The sequence below is a fragment of the Diabrotica virgifera genome, chromosome 4 (assembly GCF_917563875.1).
Source record: "Diabrotica virgifera virgifera chromosome 4, PGI_DIABVI_V3a".
In the NCBI taxonomy this organism is placed as follows: domain Eukaryota; kingdom Metazoa; phylum Arthropoda; class Insecta; order Coleoptera; family Chrysomelidae; genus Diabrotica; species Diabrotica virgifera.
In genome coordinates this window covers 161,342,667-161,364,538 of record NC_065446.1, presented here as the reverse complement: position 1 = coordinate 161,364,538, position 21,872 = coordinate 161,342,667, and the positions used below count along the sequence as shown (strand labels likewise).

The 21,872-nt window shown below is 32.0% G+C and overlaps 2 protein-coding genes across 3 annotated transcripts in view; one reads left to right on the top strand and one right to left on the bottom strand.

Annotated features, from left to right (window-relative positions):
• Nucleotides 1–21,872, bottom strand: part of LOC114330762 (TBC1 domain family member 1) — a 537,565-nt gene that overhangs the window by 285,177 nt on the left and 230,516 nt on the right. The gene's annotated exons all lie outside the window — the stretch shown is intronic.
• LOC114330761 (cilia- and flagella-associated protein 61-like) overlaps nt 1–21,872 on the top strand; it is a 169,122-nt gene that overhangs the window by 2,023 nt on the left and 145,227 nt on the right. For both annotated transcript variants that reach the window (XM_028280170.2, XM_028280171.2), the window contains exons 2-4: nt 6,696–7,036; nt 9,910–10,181; nt 10,892–11,037. In XM_028280170.2, coding sequence (XP_028135971.1) covers nt 6,696–7,036; nt 9,910–10,181; nt 10,892–11,037 — 759 coding nt within the window. The remainder of the gene's footprint in view (nt 1–6,695; nt 7,037–9,909; nt 10,182–10,891; nt 11,038–21,872) is intronic.

Here is a 21,872-nt window from a genome sequence, read left to right as displayed (position 1 = left end):
CACTTAGGCGACCATGTAAGATACTCGAAAATATTTTGTAAGCTGTATTAAGGAGGGTTATTCCCCTATAGTTTCGACATTCCAATTTATCACCCTTTTTGTGTAGCGGGCAAACGATTCCAATACACCACTCTTCCGGGATTTGTTCTTCACTCCAGGCTCTCAGTATTATTTTATATATTTGATAAGTCAGAGTAGCACCTCCGTATTTAATAAGTTCCACGGATATACCAACACTTCCTGGAGATTTATTATTTTCTAGGTGTTTTATTGCATCCCGTACTTCTTGAATTGATGGAGGCTCTAATGGTGTATTGTTGGTTGCTCTTGGGTTTGGTTGATTTGGATCTTCTACTTCGATGGTAAGTAGTTCTTTATAGTGTTCCACCCACCTTTTCAATATGTCTTCTTTTGTATTGAGCATGTGCACCTCCTTATCCTTACATAGTCTTAGCCTTGGTTTGAATTCCTTTCTTGCATTATTTAGAGTTTTATAGAATTTTCTTGTTTGATTTTTCTGTTTTAATGCCTCAAGTTCTTCCAGTATTCTATTTTCATAAATTCTCTTTTTTCTTCTATGAATTCACTTCTCTTCTCTTCCAATGAATCAATACATTTTGCTAAATTTAAGGCCTAGCTGTTTTATTTTGGTGAATATATGCTTCTTCCAAGTCTGCCGTCGGCCCAACTGCATGCCAAGATATTTAGCATCATCAACTTGAAGGAGTGGGCAGTTGTTGATTTTTACTATTGGGCATGTTTCTTTGAATAAAGTTAATGTCACATGTCTATATTTCGTTTCATTATTCCTGATACGGCATGTTTTTAGACACTTTTTGATTTGGTCAAGGTTTGCCTGAAGGTTCTTAGAGGCTAAGGCCGGATCGGTGTCAGATGCCAAGACCGCCGCGCGCCGTGTCATCAGCAAATATTGCTACACTGGTGGTTCTTGTTCTTGAATCAGATCGGCTGTATCAAAGGAATAATATAAGTCCCAAGACTCTACCTTGAGGAACGCCAGAGTGTATTGAACGTAATTCGTTAAGTTTATTGCCTTGTTTCATGAAGAAATATCTGTCTGATATGATTTCTTTTTCTTCAGCCTGTTTGCATCCACTTCTGGACAGAGGCATCCCTATGAGTTGTCCACTCTTCTTTGGTTTGTGATATTTGGTGCCAATTTCTTCCCATTTTTGCTGAAGTCGTCTAGGCATCGTTTTTATTGTCCTCCTCTACTACGACTGTGCTCGCGTGTCCTACCCAGTTCCATTTCATTTGCACAATTCTTCCAATTACATCTTCCACCTTCGTCTTTCTTCGCACATCCTCAATTCGTATACATACAGGGTGTTTCATTAATAATTGTCCATATAGTAACTGGAGAAACCTTAGCACAAAATACGAAGATTTAACCTAAAACACTTAAATACAATGTGGTTCCTTACTGAGTTACAGGGTGTTTTATCTAGAAATTTAAAAACTATTTTTGCTCAGCATTTTAAAACTATTTGACGTATCCTTTTCATACTTGGCAGAAAGTTTTAATACTAGACACCTTACTAAACTATGATAAACAAACGTTTCTAGCTACTACCAGAGACGTGCGACAGGAGATGGTGAATGGTTGACCCTTCTCAAATTCTACGCCACTGGAGGAATTACTATTTTAGTGACAGTTTTAGATTCTAAAATACTTTCTACGTAAATAATATACTCCTTATTGGTAACGATAAAGTCATTAGTTTTCGAGATATTTGAAATTAAATATGAAACGGCACAGCTATTTTGATTAATTTATGATATAATTCAATGATTAAAATTTAAAAATTATTTGTACCCAGTACTTTAAAACTATTTGGCGTATCCTTATCATACTTAGCAGAAAGTGTAGGTACTGTACACCCTACTAAATTAAGATAAATAAACGTTCCTACTACTACCAGAGACGTACGACAGGGGATAGTGGCTGGTTGACCCTTCCCAAATTCTACACCACTGACGAAATTGCTATTTTAGTGTAATTTTTTTGGTTTTGCAATACTTTTTATGTAAATAATATACTCTTCATTCGTAACGATAAAATGATTAGTTTTCGAGATATTTGAAATTAAAAATGAAGCCACACAATACACTGATCAAAATAACCGTGTCGTTTAATTTTTAACTTCAAATATCTCGAAAACTAATGACTTTATCGTTACGAATGAAGAGTATATTATTTACATAGAAAGTATTGCCGAATCCAAAAATTGAACTAATATGGAAATTTCGCCAGTGGCTTAGAATTTCGAAAGGGTCAACCATTCGCTTTCCCTCGTCGTACGCCTCTGGTAATAGCCATAAGCGTTTGTTTAACATAATTTAGTAGTTTGTACAGTACCTATACTTCCTGCCAACTATAAAGAGGATAGGTCGAATAGTTTTAAAATGCTGAGCAAAAATAGTTTTTAAATTTTTAGATAAAACACCCTGTAACTCAGTAAGGAACCACATTTTATTTAAGTGTTTTAGGTTAAATCTTCGTATTTTGTGCTAAGGTTTCTCCTGTTACTATATGGACAATTATTAATGAAACACCCTGTATATTCCCTCGAAGATACTTCTAACATAGCTCGTTCGATCGCCCTCTGTGTCGTTCTCAATATATTAGCTGAGCCCTCTGTAAGTGGGTCATCGGTCATAACTGGTAGAATACAACTGTTGAACACTCTTTTCTTTAGATTTATTGGTATCTTTTTGTTTTTCAACACATCACTGAGTCTTACATTGTCAGCCATTACATTATCATTACATTATTATAACAGAACTGCGCATGCTAGAAGTTACCTCTATACGAGGCAACAAGAAGTCAGGAGACTTCTTTTGATAACGAATTAGGTGAACAGCAAATCCAAAAAGCTTACGGAAAGCTATTGAACATTCCGTACATCGTCAATATACTATTTATTGGTTTTATAAATTTCATATTATGGTAATTTTTATCAACGACAACATTTTGTTTATAAATTCGCAAAAGTGTGTGTGTTATTGCGTTGCCGCTCCTGCAATACTCAGATCAGACTTATCGATGGATTCTTATGTAGCTTTTTCTTCTGAATCCAAATCTGAAAACGGCATTTCGATATTTCTAACCGTCTTCGAGATAATCGACCTCAAAATCTAAAATATGACGTCACAATCGTTTTATTTTCTGCCGACACACTACACTTCCAGCTGAAATCGTTGCTATTAAGTAGTTTGAGTTTGACACTTCGTGGATGTCAAACTAAATTTTAAATTAAGTATTAATAAAACATCAATGACATTTTTGATAGTGAATTTAATTATTATATAAAATAAATAAGATGTTCAAAAATACAATTTGAGTAGATTTTAAAAGCAATGATTTATTAACAGCTTTAAAAAGGTTTATTCGAGTATACGGCCTCCCCTTTATGATAAATGGACTGTTCCATTTGCTATGAAATTAAAATATAGTCGGTTCGCTAAACTCGACACAACTGGCTAGTGATTTTAGTAGGTAATTTTTTTGTTTTTTGCGAATTTTGCCAAAATTGGCAAAATTACTAATTATTTAGTAATTATTAACTAATTAGTAATCATTTTTTTGCCCAATTGGCAATCTTGGCAAATATTGACTAAAATCACTAGCCAGTTGTGTATGAGTTTAGCGAACCGACAGTATATTAAATAATATTGTTTGGTATAAAAAATTATGGTCTGATATGTGCAATTACATCCTTCTAATGGAAAAAAATATTTGAAGATTTTTCTCAAATTATGGATACCAACAACATTTTCATTTATAATTATTTTATTTTTAGTTTGATGAAGAAAAGTTATTCTTCATATAAAAAGCTCTTCATGTTCTATGATTTATGATGCAACCATCATATATAAAATTTTATTAATTTTATACGAGGTATATAAAAAATATGAATTTCGATCAAGAGTAAACTACTTTTATAGTTCATAACATTTAAATTAGAATGATATAATTGCACATTAAAACATAATTATTAATAGTCCATTATTTCACGGTTCTTGCTCTAAATTTTAAAGAACCGCTATAGAGCTTTTTAGCCAACTCAACACTTTTCGAGTTATTTGCGAGTGAATATGTTCATTTTTCAACAAAATAACTACATTTTTAGACGGTTTTTCGCAAATAACTCAAAAAGTAAGTATGTTATCGAAAAACGTTCTTAGCAAAAATATAGCATGTAAAAAGTTAAAAAACATGGTGTACGCGTTAGGTCTCTGGACCTCGTAGAACCAGAGTTATAGCCAATGAAAAATAGATTCATATTCACCAAATTTCAAATAGAATAAATATTTCGAAGTTTTTTTTTTGTTAAAAACGCCATCTGTTTATTTCAAACCATAAACACTAAGCATTTTTGTTGAGCAGAATTTTTACATTAAGAGTGATCGCCCAGTGGCTATAACTCTATTGGTTGAGTATTTTTCTAACTTGATATACATTGGTATGACTTATATCTATTTACACTACTTAATCTAAACTTATTCTAAACTTTTACTTGTTGTCTATTGTCTAAAGGGCAAATCCAGTGGACTACGAATATTTAGTCTGTTATTTTGTTCACTGTTATCAAGGAGACCGATTACAAGATTGTTGGAGTGCACTTCAAGACGCTTTAGATATTTATCACTACACTGCGCGATCACTTGTTTCACTGTAAGAATTTTTAAATCACTGTAAATGACCTGGTTTGTATAGTTCTTAAAGTCTTTGACTGGAATCGTTCTAGGAAATCGTTCTTTCGAAGTGAAATATCCAAAAAATTAAGCAATTTTTGGGAAAAACCCATTTTAACTTTTTTAAAGTGTTTAAAAAAGCTTTATTTTTGTTTTCATAAAAAGTTTCTAGCATTAAATTTAAGCAGGTTACGCTCAAAATAAAGTTGGTCCCTTTTGTTTTGGCAAAAAAAAATCGGGAAGACCACCCCCTAATTAGCAACTTAAATGAAATTAATCGTTACCGCTCCACAAATTATTTTACTTATGTTGTGTTTTAATGATCTGTAAGTTTCATCGATTCAAAGAGCTTATTTTTAAAAAAATTTGGTTTTAAAAATAAAATTTTCAAAAATTTTAATTTTGAAAAATATGCTTTTTTTCAAAATAACTTAAAAATTGTTAGAGATACCAAAAATCTTGAAAAACAAAAAAGTCAGCATTGCTTTTCTGAATATCATGTATTTTTTGTTTTTCTCTTAGACAAAAATTGATTAAGATTTGGTGTTTCTAAATTTGCATACATTCGTGATCAGTGACTCGTTCAAGATGTGGCTTTACCGTCGAATCCTGAAGATATCTTATACCGACCACATTACTAATGAGGGTGTTTTGCTGAGAATGAAAAAAGTAAAAGAGCTGTTAATCAAAATAAAAACAGCCAAAATCGAATACCTCGGTCACATCATGAGGAACAGTGAGAGATATGGACTGCTGCAACTGGTCTTGCAGGGAAAGGTAGAGGGAAAGCGAGGACCAGGAAGGTGAAGGATTTCCTGGCTGAAAAATCTACGAACGTGGTTTAACACAACCACTACAAATCTTTTCAGAGCAGCAGTGTGCAAAGTGCAGATTGCCATGATGGTCGCCAACATCCGAAACGGATAGGCACTACAAGAAGAAGAAGACTCGTTCAACCCCATTTAACTAAAGCCCTTTCAAAAATAAGGACTTTGAACCGATGAAACTGACAGATCCTATAAACAATACATACACAAATTAAGAAACTTGTGAAGTCGTAACGATTAAGTTCATTTGAGATACTAATTAGGGGGTGATTTTCCCGATTTTTTTACAAAAAAAGGGACTAACTTTATTTTGAGCGTAACTTGTTTACTTTTGATGCTAGAATTTTTTTTATAAAACAAAAATGGAGCTTTTTTTAAACACTTTAATTAAGTTTTAATGAGTTTTCCCCGAAATGTGCTTTATTTTTGGTTATTTCACGTTAAAGTATTCCATTTGGAATTTGACGAATATGAACCAATTTTTAATTAGCTATAACTCTGCTTCTACTAGGTACAAATACGTGATATTTACACCATTTTTTTTTTAATTTTTTACAGGATATATTTTTGCTACAAATATTTTTTCGAGGAAATTCTTATTATTTGAGTTATTTCCGAAAAACCGTCTAAAAGCGTGTTTATTTTGTTTGAAGAAATGAACATATTCACTGGCAAATAACTCGAAAAGTATTGACTTGGTGAAAAAAATCTATAGAACAAAAGTTACTTAAAATTAGTGAGTTTATCTATTTCCGGACTTACTTTGGACGAATATTTTTTCGCCCCAAGAGGGGGTGAAAACCACCCCCGGGGCAAAAGCACATATCAGCACAATATCACTTTTTTTCTTTGACTTGTTAGCTATATGTATGCCAAATTTCATGTCAATCCAAGCGGTTCTTTAAAATTTAGAGGTTTTGCAGTATTTTACCGTTAAAGAACGTACTATAATTCTAAACTACTTTTCATAATAACAATTTTCCATATTATGAATTAAAATACGTAAATAAACAAAGTTTTTGTTATGATAATGATCGCATTTTCAGCTTGTTATATTATAAGAATTCAATTTTTGATTTACTATCTGGAGGCTAACGAGCTGTTAGCATATTTCTTTATAGCAGCATGTTTATTCAGTTTTTGTTTTAGATTAAATTCTTATATTGCTTTGGGCGCTTTGGATGATATAAACAACAAATTAGTAGGTGCGTTATTGGTATATACATATCCTAATGTAGGGATCATCCCTCCTTGGGAATGGGACTACTGGCTAAAGAAAAAGTACGGTATATACGATGTACTGCCAAGAAACACACTCTTCGTTCATTTTTCCGCATGCGCCCCAGAATATCGAATGTTTTTTATGAGGCCTCTTATAAGACACTTGTTTAAGATGAGAAATTTTTTGAAATATTGTATTATAGTCATACCACCTGGTAAACATAATTTGGATTTTTTGGGGGATATGGGAGTTAAAGTTTTTCCTAAGGGTAAGTATTTCTGCAACTACAAGATGTTTTTTATTTTATTTCTTTTACCTGATATGTTTAAAATACACTCACCGGCACAAAATTCCGCCACCCAAAATTTTTGATTAAGTTTGACAATTTATAGCTTTATTATTTGTGCTCTGATTTTCAAGATTTTTACACCAGTTTGTAGGTACATGTATTGATATCTTCTTCTTCTTCGTCTTTTTGTATAGACATGACTGTCTGTTTTTTCAATGTGCCTCTAATAAGTTGTCGTTCCATCGTTTTCGTGGTCTTCCCACTGATCGTCTTCCTATTGGGGAGCCATCTCTCGCTGTCCTGACTATTCTATTTGTTGTCATTCGGCTTATGTGGTCATCCCACTGTATTCCTCTGTTTTTTACCGAGTTATTAATATTATCAACCTTGCATCTCCGTCGTATATATGTATGTACTTCTAGCTCTGTCCCATAGAGTCTTACCATCGATTTTTCGAAGGGTTTTCATCTCCGCTGTTTCGAGCAATCTTTTTGTCCTCTCTGTGTCGGGTCGTGTTTCTGCCGAGTATGTCATTAGTGGTCTGATGACTGTTTTGTAAATTCTGCTTTTCATTTCTTTTCCGATACTTTTATTTCTCCATATTGTGTCATTCAGGCAACCTGCGGCTCTGTGTGCTCTATTCACTTGATCTTCCACTTCTGTTTAGAGCCTTCCGTAGCTAGATAGTGTGATGCCTATATATTTAAACTCGTCACACGTCAAAAAAGCCCTGTCAAAATAGCCCGTAAACAAAATAGCCCCGACAAAATAGATCGCGCACAAAATAGCCCCGGTCAAGACAGCTCCGGCTAAAATAGTCCCGGCTAAAACAGCCCCGGCGGTAACACCCCCAATAAAAAGTTTTTCCTTTTAACGGAATACCATTTATTTTAAATCACTATTCTAATTGGGAAATAAGCCACAATTTAACTTAAAAAATTATTTTATTAACGTTTCGACTTCCACTTCGGACGTCGTTGTCAAAATACAAAATATTAATAAACTAAACAAAAATGTTGTTGCTTAGTAAAATAATTCTTCTAAGAATTTAATTTAATCCGACTCATTCATATCGGCAATTCAGACATACAGTATGGTGCAAATGGAAGGAATAAATTAGTTATTTCGTAAACCCGCGACGTTAAGAAAAAATCCTGAAACAGGTCGATTTTTATTTTTAAATTACGATATTTTGGTATATATGTCATACTAGTGACGTCATCCATCTGGGTCTGATGACGTAATCGATGATTTTTTTAAATGAAAATAGGGGTCGTGTGCTAGCTCATTTGAAAGGTTACCTTTTTAATTATCTCTTTAGTAATCTAGGTGATGTATTTAAAAATCGATTCATTCCGTAGCTTTCAGTGCTAAATGCCCTGGTATATGTATTGAGTCATGTGCGCCACTATTTTCTGGTCGTGCCCGAGATACAGTAGCAGTGCTCGGCTGTAGTGATGCTGATTATAGTTACTTTCGAGTATTCGTTACAAATCGTTACTTTTGTATAAAGTAATCATTTAAAGTATTCATTACTTTGATTACTTTTGGTACTTTTGTATTTGAGTACCGGTAATCATATCGAGAATCGCATTTCTCAGTATTTCGTATAAGTATAAGATACGATATAACGACCTTCACCGATCTATTTAATGGATAGAAATTAAATGATATGTAATTGTTCTGCTCCACAATATCAGTAATCTCGAGTAATCTGTTTGCATCAATTAAGTGCCAAAAACAAACCCTCGTAACTTTAGATGACGTACCTTAGCAGTAACCCTGGGCACCCAGGTGCTTCGGAGAACGGTTCTGATTGCAAATTCGTGTTCAGTGTCCCCAAATATCCCGAAATAAGAAAATCTGGACCTTAATATACTGATTTTAACATGTTTATACATTTTTCGATGCGTTTTATACACTTTAAAATGTAGTAATGTTTTCCACCTATTGTTTTATTGTAGACTTTTTTCCAGACGTTATCCTAATCCTAAATACCTATATTTAAAAATAGATTTATTCCTGTGTTTTTAGTGTTAAATGCCCTGGTCTCATAAAACCAATGCCATGTCTACATGTTAAATTAAAATTGATGATCATAGTCAAATATTATCATTTCTACATATTTTCCGGTCAATCTAAGCTACATATTTTTTTAGGCCTGATAAGAATAGTGTGTATTTATTATTTAAATCTAATGTGTTGCCTTTTTATTTTCAAAAGAACTAACATCTGTGAAATTCTGTGAATTATCTACCTCGGCAAATCGTATAGACTATAGACATCTGTTTCTGGGTGCATGCTTTGTTAAATGATATACCTCCCTCTGTTTCAGCTACTTCTCAGCGCCCTGTAATCCTTTAAAACTATTCATAGCCTTCGCCCTTCATAGATAAAATTTTAGTTAGGTAACTGTACTTGATACCGAACATTAGTGGAATACCGATCCGACTCCGATATCAAACGAGTATGTACAATACTCAAAATCAAAATAGGTACTCGCTCTGATACGATTGGTATGAAGTAACGAAGTAATCAGAGTAATCAAATTAATCAAAGTAACGATTTACCTCTCTGTGTAGTAATCGTTACTTTCGGTATTAGTAAGTAACGAGTACTTTGTAACGAAAAGTTACTTTTTCAACATCACTACTCGGCTGATGTGGAATTCACTATTGGAATTTGTAGGACCGATATAAAATCGACGGTCCAAAATCGGTGTGTGCGTAATTTCACTTATAAGATTTTCTCTTGATCGATATTCAAGTTTCATTTCATACAGTGAAAACAAAAACATTTAAAAAAACCTCTATGCAGTATTATATCTAATACATAGTTTCTGTTTTCCGTAGTGGTAATAAAAGTTAAAGGGCAATACCTTTATATGTTTTGTCGAAAAGATTTTCAAATACAATACAAAATAAGAAAAGCTGTGGAAGAAGATAACGATGACTTAGTGCCACTGATTGAAACACATTCTAAAAAATTAACAGAGTTATATGGTAGATACTACATTGCAGAAATTTTAAAAAGTGGAAAGCTCTTGGGAAGACATATTATAGTGGCTGAATATCAAAATACAGCTGTTGCTGTTTTAATATTAAATTCTACAGTAAATTATAAGGTGAGTAATATAATAATATGTCATATATTTGCAACTTCCTAGTTTTCCCGTCTTTTGACTTTGAAACTACAATATTTAGCATTTGACGAAGAAAAGCTAACATATAATAAAGTATAGCTCGAATACTATTGGTCTTAAAGAAAATGAATAAAATCCGTTTTGTTTATTTTTTCAAAGGGTATATTTTTGTTAAGTAAAGTTGTTTTGATAAAACGAAAACTTTTTGAATTATTAACAGAAAACTTATTAAAAACATTGATTTTTTCGTTATATGTAAAACTAACACTTTCGATAGCGAATAAATCAAAAACGAATAAATCGATAGTTTTGTGCTTGTAATGAACGTTTTTACCATCCTTTGCGGTCAAAATATAATAAAAAATTTACACCCCCGAGATTAGGTTAGAACCACCCCCATGGTAAAAGCGTTTTGGCATTATATAGATTTTGATCCTTGGACTATCCACTACTTGCAAATTTTGAAGCAAATCGATCCATTCTGTAAAAATTGCGAGGTTTTGTCCTATTTTAAGCTTCATTACTTGGATTATAGGTACATAATTAAAAAAAATCTGTCCACAAAAAAATCTTTTCCATAAGTTTCTTCTTTTCTAAAATTAGTTTTGTTTAAAATTTGTAAGATTTAGTTGGATAAGTGAATTCAATATAAATTAATATTATTTTAAAACTATATTTATGTATTTTATTAGGTATTAAATGAAGATTTTGAATTGGTACCATATAATGGGCTCAAAAAGCCACATGCTGAAGACATAGGTGAATCGTCCTTGGAATATATACCCAAATATACGAGTAGCCTCGAACAAATTCGACGTTCAAGACCATCAGAAGATGAGTAAGACTATAAAATTGTTTACGTATTTAATCATTTTTTTATTGTTAGGAATTTTTTTAAGTAATAAGCACTTTGCTGATAAAGAGCACCTATAGCATATCAGAGTGCTATTGGGAGGGGGGAAGGAGTGGATGGTCTGGAGCATTGGGACAGGATGGAGTAATTCCTGCTTACATGAGTTAATCCTCCTCGCCTCAATGAATTGTATCACCCGAATGTCATTCTCAACGGGTTATCAAGTCTACGGCTGGGTAGCTTGCTTGTTGTGAACTATAACTTTAATCTCTGGTGTGGTAAAAAAAATAAAAAAAAGACAATAAAATTAGACCACATTCTTTTACATTACAAAAATTTATTTCGCCTCAAATTTAAACGATAACTTTATTGATACTCTCATTACTGAAACGCTTTCACTACAACACGTACTACAGATACATACTTATTACCAAAGAACGGCAGTTCTCGCCAGTGGCGTACAATATCCCTACATGCGACACTATATATACAGAGAGAGTCTGTAATTTGGAATAAATTCAATATCTCAAATACTAATTGTTTTTTTGAAAAATGCTCAGACCCGTCCATTAGTATTTCAAATTGTCCTTTTTGACATGCAATTATAATGTATACAGGGTGTCCCAATTTAGAGATATGACGTCATCGTTGATTTTTTTAAATGGCAACACTGTCATTTTGATAGCTATTTTGATAGGGTGTGTAAAGTTATACACAACTGCAAAATATCAAATTTTTATTCTCTACCATTTACAAGATAATAGAAAATAACAAAGTTATATCTGTAATTTGGAATAAATTCAATAATTAAAATAATAATTGTTTTTTTGAAAAATGCTCAGACCCGTCGATTAGTATTTTAAACTGTCATTTTTGACATACAATAATAATGTATACAGGGTGTCCCAATTTAGAGATATGACGTCATCGTTGATTTTCTTAAATGGCAGTACTGTCATTTAGATAGTTATTTTGATATGGTGTGTAAAGTTATACACAACTGCAAAATTTCAAATTTTGTTCCCTATCATTTACAAGAAAATAAAAAAGAACAAAGATGAAAAACAAGTAATCAAATAATAATTGAATTTAATTATTCCAATTAAGCAAATACTCATAATGTTGGCCCTCAATTATTGTCAAATTGTCAATGGGCAACGTTATGAGCATTTGTTTATTTGAAATAATTATAGTAAATTCAATTATTATTTGATTACTTGTTTTTCATAACTTTGTTATTTTTTATTATATTGTAAATGATAGGGAACAAAAATTTGAAATTTTGCAGTTGTGTATAACTTTACACACCCTATCAAAATAACTATCAAAATGACAGTGTTGTCATTTAAGAAACTCAACGATGACGTCATATCTCTAAATTGGGACACCCTGTGTACATTATTATTGTATGCCAAAAATGACAATTTGAAATACTAATCGACGGGTCTGAGCATTTTTCAAAAAAACAATTAGTATTTTAATTATTGAATTTATTTCAAATTACAGACATAACTTTGTTATTTTCTATTATCTTGTAAATGGTAGAGAATAAAAATTTGATATTTTGCAGTTGTGTATAACTTTACACACCCTATCAAAATAGCTATCAAAATGACAGTGTTGCCATTTAAGAAAATCAACGATGACGTCATATCTCTAAATTGGGACACCCTGTATACATTATTATTGTATGTCAAAAAGGACAATTTGAAATACTAATCGACGGGTCTGAGCATTTTTCAAAAAAACAATTAGGATTTGAGATATTGAATTTATTCCAAATTACAGACTCTCTCTGTATACAGTCCGTCCGCTATAACTTTTCCCATGCGGTACGATTCATTTTCAATCAAATTAAGTTAAAACAGAAAGTGAAACGTACGCCGATGTGTGTAGTATATAGTATACAGTATACAAAATGTATATACTGAATCGTACCGCATGGGAAAAGTTATAGCGGACGGGCTATATAAACGAAATTTTCGATTTTCTAAATCTGACTGAATTGAAAATTGGGCCAAATCCCATCTTAAAGTTTAGAAAATACTCGCCCATCCATATGTCAACTGTCCATTTTAGTCCAAGGGTGTGAATTTTACGGCCCTTCCCATTTAGGGTCTGTTTTTCGTTCTCGTCCCCAAAACTCCCAAAAATTTAAGTCCGACCTTTGCGTCGGAGATCAATTTTATTCTCAGGGCTAATTTTGTATTGTAGACAATACCTGTGATCTGTGGCTTCTAATATTTCTGATTGCTTACTTCTTCCGGGGTGGAAACAGGGAAATTGAAAACATTCAATATCATATAAATGTAATCTATTGTTTTTATCAAATAAGCCGTGTACATGTGATTAAAAAAATATTAAATTTAAACTTTGTTGCAACAATCTCTTACTTAATCAATTAAACTCTAACTTTGATATCTCCTTGTTTTGACAAAAAAATTATTTAATTAATTTATTATTAACTCATACTAAATTAAATTTACTTTTCTTCTTTTGACTTGATTTCTTAAATTTTAAATGACTAACTGCGTAAAAGAAAAGTTCAATAAACAAATAAACAAATATGGGTTTAATATAAACAAATTTTCTCCATTCCGACAAATAATTTGACTGACCTTTTTGTTCCTTCACTGCCTAGTTCTCTGGATTGCGCCGTCCTTGATTCTTCCAAACATGTACTCTCTGGATGTTGCGAAAAAGTCCCTCTCGTCAAAACTGCTTCCAAAATCATACAGGATTTGCTCGAATTCTGTTACTCAGTTTTCCTTGTTCGATATCTTGTGCAAAAAGATATTAATCAGCTACTCGTTCTAGACAAAACAAAGGAAGCTCCCTCGGACCAGGAAAATTTACTCTTCAACCGGTCGACAATTTGGTTTCAACTTGATTCTGCTCGCAAATGCCGATTACACACACTCTACACTGATTACTAGAGAGCGGAATATATGCAAAGTGCATATAGATGCATATATTGCATATTTTCAGACAACAAACACAACATTGCATATTTAAGCTAAACACGACTTATTTTGCATATTTTAAAAATAAATTATATAAAAGTTTAAAATTTTCCTCTCTTAGTTGGAATTTTATAACTTCGATATGAACGAGCTCGTTATTTATCTATCTATCGCTCATTATTATCTATCTGGACTTTCCCATTACTACCTGAATTTAACAATTATGAGTGTTCCCAGAAAAATGTTATTTTATTAGCGTAGCAAGTCGTAGGTACTTACCTGCTTTTAAGGGTCTAATATTTATTTTGTCAATTTCCGGCCAACATTTGTTTAAAGTAAACGTTGTATCGTATTTAGTGTTTTTGAAGTGATTGGTATATAATAAATTTAAATATGTCTACCATTCAAAAAAGTGCTTGGATAAAGTGTTTTCCCGAGTTAAAGCTAAGTGGAGACAAAGTATTTTGCAAGGCCTGTTCCAAAATCGTAAGTTACATTTATTTTCACATTTCATTTTTTTTAAATGAGGAACTGACAAACAAAAGCATCATGTCCCACAAAAGAAATTTTTCTGGAAAGAGTGTTTTTATTCGACAAATTCGCTTTTACTTCTATAAAGACGGACATAGAGAGAAGCATCAAAATACAAAAATCCATCAAATTGTAGACAATTTGATTCGATTGTTTGAGGAAAGTTGTACGTATTTTTGAAGGCAACTTTTCTGAAGATCTTACGACTTGGCAAATTAGTTTACTGCCTAAATTAAAATATTGTCCTATAACATCAGTAGATGTAGAACGAACTTTTTCTGTGTCCAAACACGTTTTTAGTGATAGAAGGCAAAAGTTGCTAGTTGAAAATTTCGAAAAATATTTGATTATAAATTCATACTATAATTTAGATTCTTAATTTAATTATAATATCAGTTGTTGTGTGTCATTTCATTTGTTTTTATGTGAAAAATAAATATGTATTAAACATAAATGTAGGTTAAATTTTTTAAACATAAATGTTTATATTTAATATATTGTTTTATTTTTGAGTGTTTTTAATTATGCATTTGCATATTTAGACAAATTTAGAAAAAATACCTGCATATTTGTAGTAAAAGTAATGAATATATATGCGCATATTTTGGTAATGTTGTGTTGCATATATTCCGCTCTCTACTGATTACTAAACTTTTTAAAACAAAAAACTGAACTGCCTTCCACCGATGTTAATTACACTGTGACCTCTCGTCTATCGCCAAATTCTGACTCCTAATTTCTTCTCCATTCTACCTCATCTTTCCCACTCTATCAAAAACACGCCTCTCTCAAAACCATTCATACCCATTTCTTCTGAAACAAATATTTTTCCACAGAACTTTTCCAATTTGTCATTTTTCAAAAGATATCATAATTAGTTATTTCCTACTTTCTACTTTAACATCTAAAACCTCATACAATTGTATACCACATTATAAACCTTCCCGGAAAGGATCTTAAAGCTGTCTTTCTTTTCGTCAACTATGTCCACTTTCTAATCACCGAAATGTTTGTTCATGTCCCATGCATTTCGTCGAATCACTTATTAGTCGCTTCACTTTTTCCCGAAACACTTGCTTAATAGCAAATTAAATTCTAAACAATTTTGGTGATGAAAGTACAGGGTGATGAAAAACTATAATTTTATGGTCGTTGATATAAATTTAATTTTTTCTGAATTTCTTTACAAAAAAAAAACAATTCTACAACAGTATGTATGTGTGTGGAAAAGTTACACCGATCTGAATTTTTTTTCTGTGTTTCAAGAGGGGGTCAGGGCCGATTCAAAACCGGTGTAGTTTGTGACTTTTGACTACCCATAAGTCAGCTATAGGGCTAGATAGATACAAAATGGCACATTTTTTGGGCGTATATGATATCCTAGGTTAAAAGAGACACAGGAGAACCGCAAATACACCAAATCAATAGCGTTGAGTTAAGCTGTCAAATGGTGCCTCAAAGTGGTCAAGATCATACCTACACATGGTTCAGTATAGCCGAAAAACTGAAAAATTAAACTTTAAAAATTTTGGTTTTTCGACATTTACTCAAAATTTCAACCTACAAGTTGCGCTAATAACTGAGCGTTTGTAGGAGGACTCTAGACGCGTCTAACGGTGTATACCTCATATCTGGGAAAATTTGAATTTTTAAGTTATAGGCTTCATAAGTATGATCAAATCTATTTCTTATGGGGAAAACGGTTTTTCAAGGTCAATAATTCCTGTAATACCTTCAGTTATCATACTTTAACTTGGATGCATCAGATACTACTTGTCAATACGTTTCAAACTAATGTTTATTGATCAAAATTGGTTAAGCCGTTCAGAAGTTATCGAGCTCCAAAAGTATAATCCATTTAATCATTATCGCCGAAATGGTTTATGTAGTTGTGGTGGTTACAACGCTAAGTTTGATCGGGCAATCCGAGTTCATTTGTCGCCAGGCCCTAATTATTAGGATAGCTGTGATATGAACTCGGATTGTCATATCACAAGTCTGGTGTCGTAACTACTAGATCATTTGGGAGAGAATTCGACAAAGGCGACCATTTATAACGCTTAACGTGTAATCGAGAAACATTACATTCAACTTCATACATTTAATTCATAAAAAACTTTGAAAACCTCCTGATACAAGAATAAAAAACCGCTAAACGCCGTAAAAATGAGTGGCGCATACAATATTCCAGATACAAAAGAGCTAATATGAATATTACGTGGCGCAAAAATGTATTTTTATTTTGATGGAAAATAAATAGGCCTTGGGCCCGCATATACAATTATTATTTATGACCACACCGTTGAAACTTTTTGTACTTGTTATTTGGGTGGAGTCGGACAAATTTTGAGCTTGGCGCATTATGGTAGTGGGGCGTTTGTCTGTCAAGCGGTGACGAAGTTGTCAATTTTATGCAAGAAAAAAATTTATTACCACATTGGTCATTCTATTTTAATCAATGGATTTTATCATATAAACAACGAAAACAATTTTGTCGGACAAAAATATTGGGGCATATGACGCGTCGGACACGCTAAATATGTCAAATTTATGAAAATAATAAATTTATTACCACATCGATAATTTTAACGGTATCTATCATAAAACCTTTTTACAATAATGTGGTAACCTTGTCGGACAATTTTCACGGGGCATATGCGCAGTCGGACGCGCCGAAGATGTCAATTTCCTGAAAATTTTTTATTTATTACCACAGATGTCATTTTTATTTTGTACTGTTCTTTTACATGTGTAATGCATATTGGATCACTTGTCGGACAAAAATAATGGGGCGTTTTGGTACAATTAAAATAAAAAGTAATTTTTATGCATACAGGGTGTTTGGTAAAGAATGGGCCATAGCTTAACCTCAGGTCCCTGAGGTTAAAATAGGCCGATTTAAGCTAACTTACCTTAGTACAAAGTTTATAATAGCCAAGATACAGGGTGTCAAAGTTAAACTTTTTTTTTATTTATTATTGAATATTTCCTGATAGGTATGAGATAACAACATGAAATTTTATACCTGGGGGTTTCTTGGGTCGAGAAATCTATATTCCTTACCAAAAATTATGCATTGCCCAGAGGGCGCCACATATGCCTTTCAGCACTCATTTATTACGTTCAATTTTTTTTATCCCTCACTCTGTATAATTTTGACATTAAAATTTTTATTTTCCTATTAGTTTTACTTAAAAAAGGTATACTTCTTTCATCTCCCTAAACTCAACCGTTTTCGAGATAAACGCATTTTAAATATGCGATACACCATCATTTTTAGCATAATATCATTGTAGTTACACCCGAAAAATAACTTAAAATTTATGAAAATAATAAATTTATTACCACATAGCTAATTTTAACGAAATCTACCATAAAACCTTTTTACAATAATGTGGTAACCTTGTCGGACAATTTTCACGGGGCATATGCGCAGTCGGACGCGCTGAAAATGTCAATTTACTGAAAATTTTTTATTTATTACCACAGATGTTATTTTTATTTTGTACTGTTTTTTACATGTGTAATGCATATTGGATCACTTGTCGGACAAAAATAATGGGGCGTTTTGGTACAATTTAAAAAAAAATTAATTTTTATACATTTTTGACTTCATATTAAATTACGTATTTTTCGGCTCATATTACCCGTATGCGCGCCAATGGTGAATATTAAATTCTTAACTGTAGTTAAAAAATGTAGTTAATAATGTAACTGTAGTTAATACCCAAAATTAATTTTGGGTACAACTCTAAGTCATCATCATCATCATCATCATTTGGCTCTACAACTCTATGTGGGTCTTGGCCGCGTTTACTATTTCTCTCCATTGTTGTCGGTCCTGAGCAGCTATTTCCTATTGCTGTACTCCCATTTTTGCGTAGATCGCTGGCTACTGCGTCCTTCCATCTCTTTCTTGGGCGACCAACTGACCTTTTTACATCGGGCCTTTCCCAGAATGTGGCGTTAGAAGTCTTTCGTCACTTGATCTTAGTACGTGACCCGCCCATCGTATTCTGTTTGATTTAATGTAGCGTACTATGTTTTCATCTCCGTATATTGTCTGGAGTTCATCATTGTGTCTTCTTCTCCATTCTCCAAGTCATACCCTTTTAAATATTTTACTTAATGTGTGTAACAATTTTCAGCTAAATCGATCTAAAAATAACCGAGAAAAACTGTTTTAAATTTTTTTTTGATAATACCTCCTCGTCGATAGCCTAAAATAATGAAGTTTTCTGTTCGTTTGCCCCAACATTTTTGTCAGACAGTTACATGTTTTGGTTAAGAATATAATTAGTTGTAACTTACTACTTTGTCGGAAAAATGGTTGTAAATATAAGGGATGCACGAACCCAGCATAATTTAAAAGTATAGTTTATTAATAAACATTAAATTTTTTGTCCGACTTTGGATTTGCCCCAATATTTTTGTCCGACACTTAGATTTTTTGATTTGGAATAAAACTACTTATAACCCGATTTGTGTCGGAAATTTTTTTTATTTCGAGAAAAAAAACTAGTTTGTCGTTGTTCAAGGAGTATGTACGCAAATATCAGATCACAATTTTTCTAAAATTTTCCCTCTTTTCGGAAATTTTTTTGGAAAAATTTTGAGTACAGCTCTGCGTTTACCATTTTAAATGTTTTACTTAGTGTGTGTACCAATTTTGAGCTAAATCGATTCAAAAATAACCAAGAAAACTGTTTTAAAAATTTTTTTAATAATACCTTCTCGTCGATAGCCTAAAAGAATTAAGTTTTCTGTTCGTTTGCCCCAAGATTCTTGTCAGACAATTACATTTTTTGTTTAAGAGTATAATTACTTGTAACTTACTACTTTTGTCGGAAAAATGGTTGTAAAGATAAGGGATGCACGAACCCAGAATAGTTTAAAAGTATAGTTTATTAATAAAAATTAAATTTTTTGTCCGATTTTGGATTTGCCCCACTATTTATGTCGGACACTTAGATTTTTTGATTTTTTAATATAACTACTTAAAACCTGATACATGTGCTGAAATTTTTTTTTAATTCCAGAAAAAAATAGAGAACGATGTTTGTCGTTGTTCAAGGAGTATGTACACAAATTATCATATCAAAATTTTTCTAAAATTTTCCCTCTTGTCGGAAATTTTTTTGGGAAAATTTTGGGTACAGCTCTACGTCATACCCTTTTAAATGTTTTACTTAGTGTTTGTACCAATTTTCAGCTAAATTGATTCAAAAATTACAGAGAAAACTGTTTTAAAATATTTTTGGATAATACCTCCTCGTCCATAGCCTAAAAGAATTAAGTTTCCTGTTCGTTTGCCCCAACATTTTTGTCAGACAAATACATTTTTTGTTCAAGAGTATAATTACTTGTAACTTACTACTTTTGTCGGAAAAATGGTTGTAAAGATAAGGGATGCACGAACCCAGAATAGTTTAAAAGTATAGTTTATTAATAAAAATTAAATTTTTTGTCCGATTTTGGATTTGCCCCACTATTTATGTCGAACACTTAGATTTTTTGATTTTTTAATATAACTACTTAAAACCTGATACATGTGCTGAAATTTTTTTTTAATTCCAGAAAAAAATAGAGAACGATGTTTGTCGTTGTTCAAGGAGTATGTACACAAATTATCAGATCACAATTTTTCTAAAATTTTCCCTCTTGTCGGAAATTTTTTTGGGAAAATTTTGGGTACAGCTCTACGTTATACCCTTTTAAATGTTTTACTTAGTGTGTGTACCAATTTTGAGCTAAATCGATTCAAAAATAACCGAGAAAACTGTTTTAAAAATTTTTTTGATAATACCTTCTCGTCGATAGCCCAAAAGAATTAAGTTTTCTGTTCGTTTGCCCCAAGATTTTTGTCATACAATTACATTTTTTGTTTAAGAATATAATTACTTGTAACTTACTACCTTTGTCAAAAAAATGGTTGTAAAGATAAGGGATACACGAACCCAGCATAATTTAAAAGTATAGTTTATCAATAAAAATTAAATTTTTTGTCCGACTTTGGATTTGCCCCAATATTTTTGTCGGACACTTAGATTTTTTGATTTGGAATATAACTACTTATAACCTGATACTTGTGTCGGAAATTTTTTTAATTCGAGAAAAAAAAACTACAGAACAATGTTTGTCGTTGTTCAAGGAGTATGTACACAAATTATCAGATCACAATTTTTCTAAAATTTTTCCTCTTGCCGGAAAATTTGTTAAGAAAATTTTGGGTTCCGACCTACGTTATACCCTTTTAAATGCTTTACTTAGTGTGTGTACCAATTTTCAGCTAAATCGATTCAAAAGTAACCGAGAAACACTGTTTTAAAAATTTTTTTTGATAATACCTCCTCGTCGATAGCCTAAAAGAATTAAGTTTTCTGTTCGTTTGCCCCAACATTTTTGTCATACAATTACATTTTTTGTTTAAGAATATAATTATTTGTAACTTACTACCTTTGTCGGAAAAATGGTTGTAAAGATAAGTGATACACGAACCCAGCATAATTTAAAAGTATAGTTTATCAATAAAAATTAAATTTTTTGTCCGACTTTGGATTTGCCCCAATATTTTTGTCGGACACTTAGATTTTTTGATTTGGAATATAACTACTTATAACCTGATACTTATATCGGAATTTTTTTTTATTTCGAAAAAAAAAACTACAGAACGATGTTTGTCGTTGTTCAAGGAGTATGTACGCAAATATCAGATCACAATTTTTCTAAAATTTTAACTCTTGTCCGAAATTTTTTTGGGAAAATTTTGGGTACAGCTCTACGCCATACCCTTTTAAATGTTTTACTTAGTGTGTGTACCAATTTTCAGCTAAGTCGATTCAAAAATAACCGAGAAAAACTGTTTTAAAATATTTTTGGATAATACCTCCTCGTCCATAGCCTAAAAGAATTAAGTTTCCTGTTCGTTTGCCCCAACATTTTTGTCAGACAATTACATTTTTTGTTTAAGAGTATAATTACTTGTATCCTACTACTATTGTCGGAAAAATGGTTGTAAAGATAAGGGATGCACGAACCCAGCATAATTTGAAAGTATAGTTTACTAATAAAAATTACATTTTTTGTCCGACCGTCGAGTTGCCCCAATATTTTTGTCCGACACTTTGATTTTTTTATTAAGAATATAATTACTTATAACCTACTAATGTTGTCGGAAAAATGGTTTTAAAGGTAAGGGTTGCACGAACCCAGTATTTTTTAAAAGACAGTTTATTAATAAAAATTAAATTTTTTGTCCGATTTTGGATTTGACCCAATATTTTTGTCGGACACTTAGATTTTTTGATTTAGAATATAACTACTTAT